The sequence below is a fragment of the Gymnoscopelus braueri genome, assembly GCF_963280865.1.
Source record: "Gymnoscopelus braueri genome assembly, chromosome: 18".
NCBI classification, from domain to species: Eukaryota; Metazoa; Chordata; class Actinopteri; order Myctophiformes; family Myctophidae; genus Gymnoscopelus; species Gymnoscopelus braueri.
Window position 1 is genome coordinate 7,155,406 of NC_137618.1, and position 13,159 is coordinate 7,168,564.

Sequence of the window (13,159 nt, forward strand, 5' to 3'; positions counted from 1 at the left end):
TCCTGACTCCGGCACTGTGCAGAAAAAATCTGAAGTGTCATTGCATTGTCGCCAATAAAAAAATATTATATATATAATTTATATGCCCTCAAAACATGTTTCACTATCAAAGAAATAAGATCTCGACTAAAATGTGATGACAGTACATCATTATAAAGGCCTGTTTAAGTAGGTCAGGTATTGTGGAATACTAGCAAAAATAATATTTCAGCCTACACTATTTCCTGAGGCTCTGAATGGTGTGTGTGTGTGTGTGTGTGTGTGTGTGTGTGTGTGTGTGTGTGTGTGTGTGTGTGTGTGCGTGTGTGTGTGTCTATGTATGTATGTATATATGTATGTATACATATATATATATATATATATATATATATATATATATATATATATATATATATATATATATATATATATATATATATATATATATATACACATATATATATATACATATATATATATATATATATATATATACACATATATATACATATATACATACATATATATATATATTTATTTATTTTTCCTTTTTCTTTGTAATAGTAGATTATATTTTTTGCTTCACTTATTCCCTGAAGTCTTACTTCTTTCAGCATTTATATGTATCTAAAAGCATGCAGTTGTTTCTACATTAACTAAGTCTTTTCTAAGTTTGTCTTGTCTTACATGGGGGGGGGGAGACTAAATAATCGGATCGTTTCTTTTTTGCCCAAAATATCAACTGATAAAAAAACAAGCGCGACTGGGAGACGCGAGAAAAGCGTTTTGGTCTAATAAGTAACTACATTGGTCCATGAGCCTATCCGTAGACCTGAGCACGGGCACACCAGTGTTGCCATGTCCGCTTATTATAAGCGACCTCGCGCTTGTTTTTCTGGTAAGTTGCATGTAAACATTGGAAGTTGCGAGCTCACAACGCGTCGCATTGCGACGCATTGTGAGCTTGTAGATCAGCTGTTTTCAAATAGCCGTATCCTAGTCGCTTTTCATAGACCCAGTTGCTTGTTTCTCTCGCAATATCTGGCAACACAGTGACGGGCGCACGTTACGTCACTAGCCAACATGGCGGCGCTCTGTACTTGAGATGTGTCGCTGAAACGACAAAATAAGGACGCCAGTTTATGTAAAATCGCAATAATTATAGACCTGTTGTTGTTGTTAAGACACGTGTGTGAAATACTGTTAACATTATCCGACGTCAGAATGGGAATGGAGAGGTTGCTGTGCACAGCGGCGGGCTGTTACACCAGGTCTTGTACATATTTTGTATTTCCTCATGCTTTTTTTTGTATATAATTTTTATTTTTCCATGCTTCCCCCCCCCCCTTTTTTTGTACATATATTTTTTAAATGCTTTTTTTTTGTACATAGTGGTATTTTTTCTGTATTATCTGTATTTTCATGTTGATTTTTGAACTGTTTGGTTGCTACTATATATGACTATGAAATTAACTCAAGGACCCCAACGGAAACAAGTCCGCAAGGACTTTTTTGGCCGGACCTTTTAGACAAAAGCATTATAAATGTAACTGTGTTGTTTTACATTCTTTTGCCTAATAAAAATTTCAATCAATCAATCAGTCTTTAGGATCTAAAGTGATCAGGTTTCCTGGAGCTGAGATCCACAAGATCCCTACAGAGATCCTTCAACACCACAACAACACGTCCATCATGTCAACATCCTTACTGATCTGCAGAGGAATCTGTAAGCCTGTCGCAACTGTTGCATTAGCTGCAGAATACAACTCTCGTAGACTTATTTATGATTCTGACGTTTTCGATCTAAGAGAGTTGTTGGGTTCACCCCCCATGGACACAGGGACTTTCTGCACTATACCCCGTAGACACTCTAAACATGTACAAATTGAAAATAAAGGTGCTTACCCCCAAGCACCAAATGTTAACTGTCTCTACGGGGTAGTAGTTTAATATAATAATCCATATATTTCAATAAAGAAGTGTTTTAATGCCGTCTGTGGCCGAACGCCATTTTTCACCCTCGTTTACTTCCTGTTTACATTTAGTGTAATCCCGGGTTTCACCGGATGCGCCCCGTCACTACCCGTCACTACCGCACATTGGGAACTTCCGACAGAATCGGCCACAGACGGTATTAAAAACACTTCTTCATTGAAAGATATGGATTATTACATTAAACTACTACCCCGTAGAGACAGTTAACATTTGGTGCGTGGGGGTAAGCACCTTTATTTTCAATTTGTACATGTTTGGAGTGTCTACGGGGCATAGTGCAGAAAGTCCCTGTGTCCGTAGATTGAAAACGTCAGAATCATAAATACGTCTACGAGAGTTGTATTCTACAGCTGCTGTTGCATAATACCTGATCGCAATTTTTTTATTGCATATCTTTTTGAATTGTTTCCTTTGAATCTGCTGGGAAAATAGCCTATCTATAGCTGTGAGCCTGCTGATCGGCAATTTTTAAAAGTATAAAATGCATGGCCTGTTTTGGCCATAGTACATATTTATTTGGATCATTGTTGCTACCAGTTCTTGTCAAGTCATTTCTTTGCATATCTGTTGTTCATCATATCTGTCCTGTGCAATTGTGGTTTATAAAGCCTAGAAGGCAAACAGAAATGTAATTTAAATGTATATGTTCAATCCCAAAATCACAATTAAATCGTTAACCCATTAAGACCTTGAAGCCGATTCTACAAACGTCTTCTAAATCCCAACAGTGTTCTGAAAAAACGTATGTTTCTATATCAGTGGTTCTCAAACGTTTTCATGTCAAGGACCCCCAAAATGATATGTATTTGGCCACGGACCCCCATCTCAAAACATTTTGTTCCAGGGACCCCCAGAATCAAAGATTTGAGTTAAAAGAGTTTGCTTTAAAATAATGTATATTCAAAAATAGCAGATCTACAAGCTCGTAGTGCGGCACTCGGTGCCGCGCTATGAGCTTGTATATCTGCTATTTTTTAATAGCCAAAGTGTAAAATAATGCTTTTTAGCTCAAATAAAAAAAGTGACAGGTCTGAAAGGGTTAATCGCAATTATTGTACATTATTTTGTACATTTCCCAATTGTGAACTAAAATGTCCTTTTCATGACATCCCCATTCCCTAGGGACAAGGTCCTTCGCCACCGCCCTTCTCCAGACGACTCCCCACAAACCAGCGCACGTGGCCTGCCGGCGCCTGCTGTGCACCTCCCCCACCTCCTCCACGCAGGTCTTAAAAGACGTGGTGCTGTTCCGCCACGACCGCACGCGCTTCTTCCGCCTCCTGGCCGTCTTCTGCGGCGGTCAGCTGGTGTTCTGGTCGTACCTGGCCCACTTCGCCTACACGGGCCTCCGCGACACCCGCGGCGCCACCAGCGCTGGCGGCGGTAAATCGCAGCCGAGGACGATAGCCACCAGCGGCCTGGCCGGCCTGTGGAGCTTCGAGATGAACCTGGGATCGAGCGCGTGGCGCTACGGCTTCACGCTGGCCTGCCTGACCATAGGAGGGGTGATCGTGGGGCTGGGGGCTCTGTTCTGCCGGCGCTCCGTCAGCCGGGTGGTCCTGCACAAAGGCGGCCGGATGGTGACGGTGTGCACCCAGTCCCCTCTGGGCCCGGACCGGGGCAGGAGCATAACGGTGCCCCTGGCCCAGGTGGCCTGCCACGCCCACAGACACGAGTCCCCGTCCTTCATCCCGCTCCGGGTGAAGGGACACAGGTTCTACTTTCTCTTGGACAAGGAGGGAGCGCTGAACAACGTCAGGCTGTTCGATATCACCGTCGGGGCCTATCGGCCCGTTTAAGAATGTTTCATGTTGTGACCTTGAGTGATCAAAAGCTGCCAAAAATATTGTCTAGTAAGAGAAATCTAAGTGGGCTTTGTTTTTCTGTTAACATTAAATATATAATAAAGAGAATGGATGCTATACAACATGTGTAAATAAACTTCAGATTCACTTTACGTTTTGAATATGTCGCACTGAGTAATTTGGCTAAAGTCTTACTTTGTATAGGGGAGAATGGGGTAAAATTGGACACTTTTTACATAGTGCGTTATCATGGCCAGAATAACTTTCATTACAATAATAACACAAATACATACTTCAGGTTCTTGTGCACCCTTAGAAACTTTTTTCTTCTTTTTTCTCCAAGGGATAATGTAGTTCACAAAGCAGCTGGACAGAGCACATAATCTATGAGCTCAAGTTTTAATGTTCTATTCTAACCACCATAGAACGATCTATTAACTCTCAGACACAGGAGTCATATCAGGAGCTCAATGAAGTCACTTTCACATGACAAAAAAATAAAACTACTTTAGGCTCGGCAACCTTTTTGACATGTGTGCCATGTGAACATTAAGTTTAATTATGACACCACATCAAAATGTAATATTAAACAGATTTTGATTGTCCATATACTGTAGGTAACAACCTTTTTTTCTTCTTTAACAGGATGTAATGATCATTAGACTCGGAGCAATAACCCACATATATCCCAGACTCCCTCCCCAGTCAAAGTTAGGAGTTTTAAAGAATGTAGAATTATGTGCAGGGTGTACTTTGTACATAGATGTGAGGGGACTTAATTTAACTGACTAAACCCCCTTTTTGAATATTTAACTTTAAAAGAAAAAAAACTCTCACACACACTTATGCCAGGGTGCTGTTGGCACCCGTATGTACATTACCATCACATGGTGTAAAGTTAACATATAATTGGTACTGCATTTAGTTTTTGGATCCCTTGAAACATGGGGTGGCTCATCAAACCCAATGGCTATACGGTATAGTGTGTGTGCGTGTGTGCGTGCGTGCGTATGTATATACTTACAGTAATTTGCTCCATCAGGACAGCATTAGTAGCTTCAGTTTCGTGCAGCAGGCTGTTCATGTGCTCCATGCTGCGTGTTGCTGTGGTCAGTTTGTGACTCAGCTCTTCCTTGGTGGGCTCCAACGCCCACACGAACGGCTCTGGAGACAAAAAAATAAACAACAGCATGCAGCTTCTAATACATAATATGAAGGATGGAAATGGATTTAATTGAATAAAACACAGTCAGAAATGTACAGGCAAATGTGATGATGTGAAATTGTGTGAAAACACAGGAGCAGGGTCTTCGTTTTGGGTCCAAGAGGATGGTGAGGATGGCAATTGCCGTTGCCGCCCCCTAGTGTTCACATTTAATGCCGACTTCATTCTCAAAATGCCCTCAAAGTCGGTGCAAAGGAGGACAACAATTGACCCCAACATTTTCTCCTAGCTTCCTATACTTTTACTAGTTCAGATTAATATCTTGTCTTTAAAATACACATACAAGAAAATAACCGTTCAACGAGCTGACAATGCGTGGTGATGTGACATGTGAGCTTATAGATCAGCAATGTTTTTCATATTTTTTTTAAAACAACTCACCAAAGTCCCAAAATAACGTGGTTAAAAATGTATTACTGCAATATTCCCGCTCACTCACACACACACACACACACACACACATACATACACACACACACCTTGTTTGGGGTCTGGAGAGGTGAGCAGTTGTTCCAGAGAAGGCAGTGGAGTGCGTGCGGGAGAGGAGCGCTCCGTCTCGGTGGTCTCCATGCCCTCGCCCTCCTCCCGGGCCATGGACTGGAGGTCCCCCATGCTCATGAAGCCGAGCCCCCCCGCAGGGCTCTGCTCCGCCGGGTTCCTGCTGCCGCTACGCTGCTGCTGGGGGTCCGAGGACAGCAGCAGGGCCTTACGAGCCGACTGGACCTGTCCCGAGCCTGGGAGAGAGAGACAAGACGTGTATGAGAGAAATTATATTTTTTGGTTTAAAAGTTAAAGCTCTATATTCTGATAGTAAAATGTTTTTCAGGTCAAGGACCCCGTAGCTGAGATGAAATAGGGACCCCCCCCCCACTACATATTGTAGACAATTGTGTTGCAGATGAAACCATAGACTTGTTTGACAGGACTATCATCTGTGTTGTGTTTTTTAGTTTACACATCATCTTTGCTATTAATATGTTGGATTCATTTTAATGTGTATTTTCAGACATTTAACTACTTAAAACCTCATTATTACTAAGTAAACTTATTAGTAAATATTGAGTGCTGTGTGTGTGTGTATATTAGCAGCATGTCACTAATGATGAGTTTCTCCAGATGTTACAGTGAGCTGCATGCCAGACATACAGTACAGTCTGTCCTGTATGAAACAGCTGGCCCCACACACACACACACACACACAGTCACCTCTTCCTGTCATAGTGATGTGTGTGTTGGCTGTGTGTCTTCACAGGCCAGCTGTGTGGGAGGTGATGAATGAGTTTTGAGGAGCATTCCTCTACTTGTTAAATACACTCTAGCCCTCTTCTCTCGCCATCTCTCTTTCTCTCTCCATCTCTCTTTCTCACTTCTCTCTCCATCTCTCTTTCTCACTTCTCTCTCCATCTCTTCTCTCTCCATCTCTCTTCTTTCTCCGTCTCTCTTTCCATCATTCATTCTCTCCATCATTCCTCTACTTGTTAAATACCCCTCTTCTCTCTCCATCATTCATTCTCTGCATCTCTCCATCATTCCTCTACTTGTTAAATACACTCTACCCTCTAGCCCTCTTCTCTCTCTCTCCATCTATGCTTCTCTCTCCATCATTAAATCCAGTCTACCAGACCTCTTCTACCCTTCAACCCTAGCCTAGAGGGGTGAGTTTTCAGACTGTGGAAAATGGGGGAGTGTGCGTGTGCGTGTGTGTGTGTGTGTGTGTGTGTGTGTGTGAGAGGGGGAGGGGGACTTGGTAGCCAGGAAGGAGAAGAATATGACACATGTTGACATTTATCCAAGTAGCAGTAGCAGTTAACAGCTGCACGATATTGGGCCAAAAAAAAGACAAGAACATATTGTTATATCGTCTGAGAATGTACTATCAATCACAATATCTGGACTCAAACCTTTAGAGAATGGCATTTAGCAGACGCTCTCAGTGCAACTTACACGGTGCAAGGTCAGCGTGAGTTCAGTTCCATGAATCTTTGAGACAATTACTTTATTTTTTGGCACATGACATTTTCTTTAACCCATCGAGACCGGGAACGCATATGTGTCACTTTAGATTTATTTGGCTATTCAAAAATAGCAGATATACAAGCTGGTAGCGCGCTACCAGCTTTAAGATCTGCTATTTTTGGAAAAATCGTGAAAATGCGTGCAAATCTTTGAATGTATATTTTTTTAAGCGAACATTTATAACTCAAATCTTTGCTTCTGGAACAAAACATTTGACAAATGTTCGCTTTAAAAAAAAGTATATATTCAAAGTATATATTCATTTGCACAAACTTTCTAGATTTCCCAAAAATAGCACATCTACAAGCTCATAGCGCAGCTATTTTTGAATAGCCAAAGAAATAAAAAAATTACACAGATGCGTTCCCGGTCTTAATGGGTTAAAATAATTCTCTCGCTGAGAAGCTCGTCTCGCAACAACAACCATCACTCTTGATTGGTAAATATTGTATTATATTTAACCAATATATCAGCCAGACCGATATGTTGTTGCTGTCGGGTGGAAACCTTGTCTGAGACTGTAACTTTTCTGGTAATTGAGAAAAAAGAACCTGTGTTCCAATGGTACACAAGCCCTTGTTAATACTTTTCATTAGTTCGATATTTTATAAAACCCACAGACACACAGAACCACTTTGCGTTGTGAGCTTGTGGATCTGCTATTATTGATACTTTTATGAGACACTCTAAAGTTTTCATTTCTTAAAAAAAAAAAAATATTCGCTCAATATCTCACTTATGGGAGAGCGCCCCCTGGCATGATCACAGAAGCATTACTTATGCACCCAATGGGGACCTCTCGCCTAAAAGGCCCCGTTGACAAGAGCGCCTTATACAAGATAACGTTTTCTCTTCCTCGTAATTTTTAGGCAAGGAGGGTGGTTTAGAGTGATATCTCGCTCATAATGTCAAAGAACCAGGGTTACGCTAGTTAGCTTATAGCTTTCTGCCTGCCAGCAATGATAAGACAGTTCTGACAACCTCCACCCACGTCCACAACCTCTGTGTCAGATTTGACTCCACCCTCTCATTCCACCATCACCAACAATGGTCACTAGTACTGTATATAGCCACATTAAGAAAGACCGTGCTATATCTTAATAAAGTTGGTTCCTTTTCTTTTAAGTAAAGCGACTTTGGGTACTTGCGCTATAGAAAATCTGAAATATTATTATTATTATTACAGTAGCTGGTTGACCCATTAAAACTGGGAAAACATCTGTGTCACTTTAGATTGTTGCGTTGGCTATTCAAAAATAGCAGATAAACAAGCTCACAGCGCGTCACCTCGAGCTTGTACACCTGCTATTTGTGAACATTTTTGAAAGAAATCTTGAAAGTGTGAGAACTGCTGATTTAGAAGGCGTTTTATAGAATGGGCCTCAGGCCTTAATGGGTAAGACCACTTTGGTAGAGGTTTGGGTTGTGTATTTACCTTGCCATGATGTAACTCCAAAGGTGGACAAGAAATAAAAAATAATTGCTCCATTGATTAGAAATGGGTAATTCTAAATTTGCTCCTCATTGACTTACATTGTACGGTAAAACAGCTCTCAAAGTCACTCTTTTTGCACATAAACGAACACGAACAAAGCTGATTCAGACAATATATAATATCACCAAACCCAGTACTGTTTGTTTTTTTAATAAAAAATTTAACTTCCTGCTGATTTTACTATTTGAAGATCCGGATCCAGATCCGCGAATCCAGTCCGGGTTTTCTTCTTAATAAAAATAGCAAAATCAACAGGAAGTTAACATTTTTATATTAAAAAAAAACAATACTGGGTGTGGTGATGTTCTATATTGTCTGAATCAACTTTGTTTCCGTTTGTTTATGTGCTAAAAGAGTGACTTTGATAGCTGTTTTACCGTACAATGTAAGTCAATGAGGAGCATATTTTGAATTATCAATTTCTAATCAATGGAGCAATTATTTTTTATTTATTGTCCACCTTTGGAGTTACATCATGGCAGGGTAAATACACAACCCAAACCTCTACCAAAGTGGTCTTGCCCTTTAATGGTGGTAGGGGGCTCTTACTCACCGTTGTGGTTCTGCATGGTGAACAGCTGCTCCTCCAGGCGTCCCAGCTGACCCTGCAGGGTGTCCACGGTGGCCCGGTGCTCGTCCTGCAGCCGGCGGACCTGCTCCCTGAAGGCCTGGCGCTGGGCCTCGGCCTGGCCCTGCAGCTCGGCCTGCACCTGGGCCTGCTCCGAGCGCAGGCCCACGTTATCGGACTGCACCGCCAGCAGCCTGGTCGAGCGGGACGGGACGGGACAGGACCCCGGGGTGGAGAGAGGAAGAGGGGGCAAAAGGAGAGAAGAGGAGTAAACAAAAGAAGACAAAATGAATGTTAACAAAAGCTCACCCAGTAAGAGTACAAACCACATAAACAAGGCTATAATAGTCCGGGCTAAAGTCTGTAGTCAACAGAAGCCAGAGTTCCTCCTGCGGAGGACCAGTGCACTTATCAGCCAGTTTTCAGATCCTGTCAGACAATAGGTCTCTCTCTATCTCTATCTCTTCCCGGTACTGAGTTTCAGACCATGTTTGTTCTCTATATATCTATAACATGGCCAAACTAGGCATCATCACGCCTTACGTAGGCTGACCAGGAGCTCTGCTCTGACATCACACAAGCCATTGCCATGCATGCTTTACGAGGCAGAGTTGCGCAGGCGCCGCTGCAGTTCAACGCCTGTCCTTTGAAGTACTTTTAGCAATAGCAAATTTACCCATGACTTGCGTACCGGTCGATAGGGACCCTCAGGGTTCCTTGAGGGGGTTCCAAATGGACCCTTACAGGTCTCTAACTCTTAGAGTGTACAAATGGAAACAAATATTGGTTTGGTTTCATGGTTCCAGAGTTATGGGGATCCTTGAAATTAAAAACTTTGAGAACCACTGATCAAGGAATACATTTAATTCCCATTAATAATTGTTGTGCAGATACAAGTTAGTAAAATAATAATGTAACTAGTAGTACAGTAGAGAGTATGAAACATTGTGCAACATCAACTGAAGCATTCAAAAATATTACTGTAAATGAAACATCATCATGGGATAAATTGCGTGGTATCGGAATGGCATAGGCTGGCATACTCGCCGATACCGACGGCAGCATTTTAGGCAGTATATCGGCAGCTTTTCCGATACTGCAGGAGTGATGCAACTTTGATGATGGAGAGGGCCACTGTATTTCCACGCTCACTCCAGAGGGCCATATTGCATATACTGTTGGGCAGACACCTCTTATCTCCGTATTTTCACTTTTTTCGTAAATTAATGCCGTACTTCGCCATTCTATGTCAAACAAAAGTAGCAAAAATAGCCGATCTACAAGCTCAAAACGCGTCGCAGTGCGACGCGTTTTGAGCTTGTAGATCTGCTATTTTTGCTACTTTTGAATTGGAATCCTGATTCTTTTTTGCAATTTTTTTTTATTGAAATCCTGAAAAGTAACTTTACTTTACTTTATTTGTTTATTTAGACAGGACAGAGCATATTAATGAACGTCACATGAACGTAAATACACCGGATTTAGCAAAGATGCTAATTTTCATCCGCAGTCCTCACACAAAACATAAAAACAGAAAAACAATAACATCAGAAAACAGACAAACGGTGAAATACAATTACATTGCATCACATAGCCTAAAAAAAACTAAAATATGATCACAAATGGTTGCAGCTTTGGTTTTCAAGCAACCATCTTTTCACATTGAATTTAAAAGATGGAAATGTAGCACAATCCCTTATATGTAGAGGAAGGCCATTCCATGCTACACAACCCTGTACTGAGAGGACATTTTGACCGAAGGTTGTTTGCCGGTGCGGCACTTCACAATCTCCTCGAGTGGTTGCTCTGGTACTGATTCCTCTTTCAGGCTTCCTTTTAATGAATTCCCTTAGGGGGGGCGGGCACAGACCATGTAAGGTCTTGTATATGACCCCAACCTGTTTGAACTTTTTGAAATTGTCGAAGCAAAAAAAATTGAGCCTCCTGAGTATGTTACAATGATGATAAGAGTGAGGCTTCAAACACCTTGAGCGCACTTTTGTAGAGCTGTTCGATGGGTTTTAGGATCGTCACGCCTGTGCAACATCTTTATTTAATTTCAAATAAATGTAGTTATACTTATGTCAACTTTATGAACTTGAATACAAATACATTGGACATAAAAAAGACAATAGTATTGTAATACTAGTCATTAAGCTACTAATATAGACTGAAGTAATTAAAGCGGGTCATGTTTGCATGTTTGGAACTGTAACAGCTGAAATCAATAATATATCAGTATTCCGATATTAACCTGCGGGCCGCGTTAAGTGAAGGTGGGGGGGCGCATGTGGACCCCGGGCTGCCAGTTGCCCATGTATGCGATACTGGTATCGGTACAACTCTACTTCTACCCCAGGGTTCCCCAATAGGCGGCCCGCGAGGGGCAACTGCCCGCGACGACTCCTGTCTTAAAAAAAACGATTGAAAAAAATATATATATAATATATAATAATATAATATCTGTATTAGTGTTCAAGCAGACTAACAAACACATCTGTAAGTAAATTGTTGATTCTGGACTTATTTTGATTTTCAGTTTGTACAACTGGCTGCTGTTAACACATTGGCTGCCAAAAACGCAGATCTGCGTTCTATTTTTAATAAATACGTGGGCTGCCAAGAACGCAGATCTGCGTTCTATTTTAAAAAAAAAGAAGAAAAAAAAAAGAAGTTTTTTTTTTTTTTTTCGTTATTTTTTTTTAATTTGACCCAAAGACCAAGGAGATATGATTGTTCGAAGATTTAGACTCCTATCCACTTCCTTGTTAACTTAATACTTAATAATTCTGTATCTCGGCTCCTGAGTACTTTTTTTTTCAATGAAAAATCTCTGGCAGGCTACAGCTAAAAATCTGAAATAATTCTGGCAGTCAATGTGTTAACAGCTTTTCAAGCAGACTTATTTTGTTTCCAGAGTGCATTTTTCCTTGTGTGACCCTCAACACAGGATTTAAGAATCCCAGGCCTAAAATAACACAGTGTCAAATTAGCTCCATTAGAGAAAAAAACGAATAAAAAACGAAATCACAATTTTCTTTCACAATGCCCCTGGCCCTCGGCTTGGTACCCGAGACATAATTTGGCCCTTGAGGAAAAGTAATTGGGGAACCCTGTTCTACCCCTGTGCCAGGGTAGCAGGTCAAGCAGGGCGGGCGGCTCACCTCTCTCTGAGCTCGGCCTCCTTGCAGATGTTCTCCTGCAGCATCTTGTTGTGTCTGTCCAGCAGCGTGTCGTGTTCCCCATGCAGCTGCTGCAGCTCTGCAGCGCTGCTCTGCAAGCCCTGCTGGCTCTCTGACAGCCTGGAGCGCAGCTGCTCTAACTGACCGGACAGCTGCTCCCTGGAGAGAACACGCACACACATACACAGAGACACACACACACACACACACACACAGGTTTGTATTACTATGCATGTGAGGGCATTCACATTTTAGGACAGCATTGAAAAATAGCAGAAAATGGCTGATGCGGATAGCAGTAGAAAAAAAGAAAGTAGTTACTTTTTCTGACCTTTCTGACTGAATTTTAAGTATTCTTTACTGAGTTTAAGTACTTTTAAGTATTTTTACTAACTTTGATTACTTTTACCCACTGTAGTTACTTTTTAGTCACTTTAGTTACTTTTAAGTACTTAAAGTACTTTTACTCAAATTATAGATCGGTCACTTTAGTGTTTGTGTGTGCGTGCGCGCAAGTGTGCTGAACCAACCTGCATGTCTTTAAGTGGCACATGTGTTGCACTGTCTTGTTTGTGTTTAATTAGTGTAACTGGTTGCATGTTTGTGTTGCAATCAGCTGCGGCTGTTGAGGCCGTGCTCAAACGGACAAACACACTCAGTCACTTGTAGGAGCGGTTGGCACCGCTCAAAAACTGAAATATTCAAGTAAAGTAAAAGTACCTAAAAATGTTACTCAAGTACAGTACTTGAGTAAATACACCTAGTTTCCAGCAGTGATCTGGGTGCATGTACCCATTTGTGACTCTGTGAGTGCTGGAGCAGTGGGTGGAGCAGTGGGTGGAGAGTGGGAGGGTCCTGGTTATGACAGCGCTGTTCTGTCCAGTGTTGATCTGG

The 13,159-nt window shown here is 41.5% G+C and overlaps 2 protein-coding genes across 3 annotated transcripts in view; one reads left to right on the forward strand and one right to left on the reverse strand.

The window, feature by feature from the left end:
- The window catches only part of gcc2 (GRIP and coiled-coil domain containing 2), a 93,393-nt gene that overhangs the window by 4,253 nt on the left and 75,981 nt on the right, over window positions 1-13,159 (reverse strand). For both annotated transcript variants that reach the window (XM_080412701.1, XM_080412700.1), the window contains exons 26-29: window positions 12,248-12,424; window positions 9,069-9,277; window positions 5,484-5,738; window positions 4,804-4,943 (exon numbers count right to left, since the gene is read on the reverse strand). In XM_080412701.1, the coding sequence (XP_080268827.1) occupies window positions 4,804-4,943; window positions 5,484-5,738; window positions 9,069-9,277; window positions 12,248-12,424 (781 nt within the window). The remainder of the gene's footprint in view (window positions 1-4,803; window positions 4,944-5,483; window positions 5,739-9,068; window positions 9,278-12,247; window positions 12,425-13,159) is intronic.
- On the forward strand, window positions 1,063-3,965 carry tmem223 (transmembrane protein 223). Its single transcript, XM_080412723.1, has 3 exons — window positions 1,063-1,250; window positions 1,582-1,705; window positions 3,097-3,965. Exons 2-3 carry the CDS (start codon window positions 1,672-1,674, stop codon window positions 3,771-3,773), a joined length of 711 nt encoding a protein of 236 aa, XP_080268849.1. The 5' UTR covers window positions 1,063-1,250; window positions 1,582-1,671; the 3' UTR covers window positions 3,774-3,965.

What these genes read in the sequence shown, in the direction of transcription:
- tmem223 (XM_080412723.1), top strand. Translation starts at nt 1,672, where the DNA reads ATGTCAACATCCTTACTGATCTGCAGAGGAATCT. An exon ending in ACTGATCTGCAGAGGAATCT is followed by an intron (nt 1,706 to 3,096) that starts GTAAGCCTGTCG and finishes CCCATTCCCTAG; the next exon opens with GGACAAGGTCCTTCGCCACC.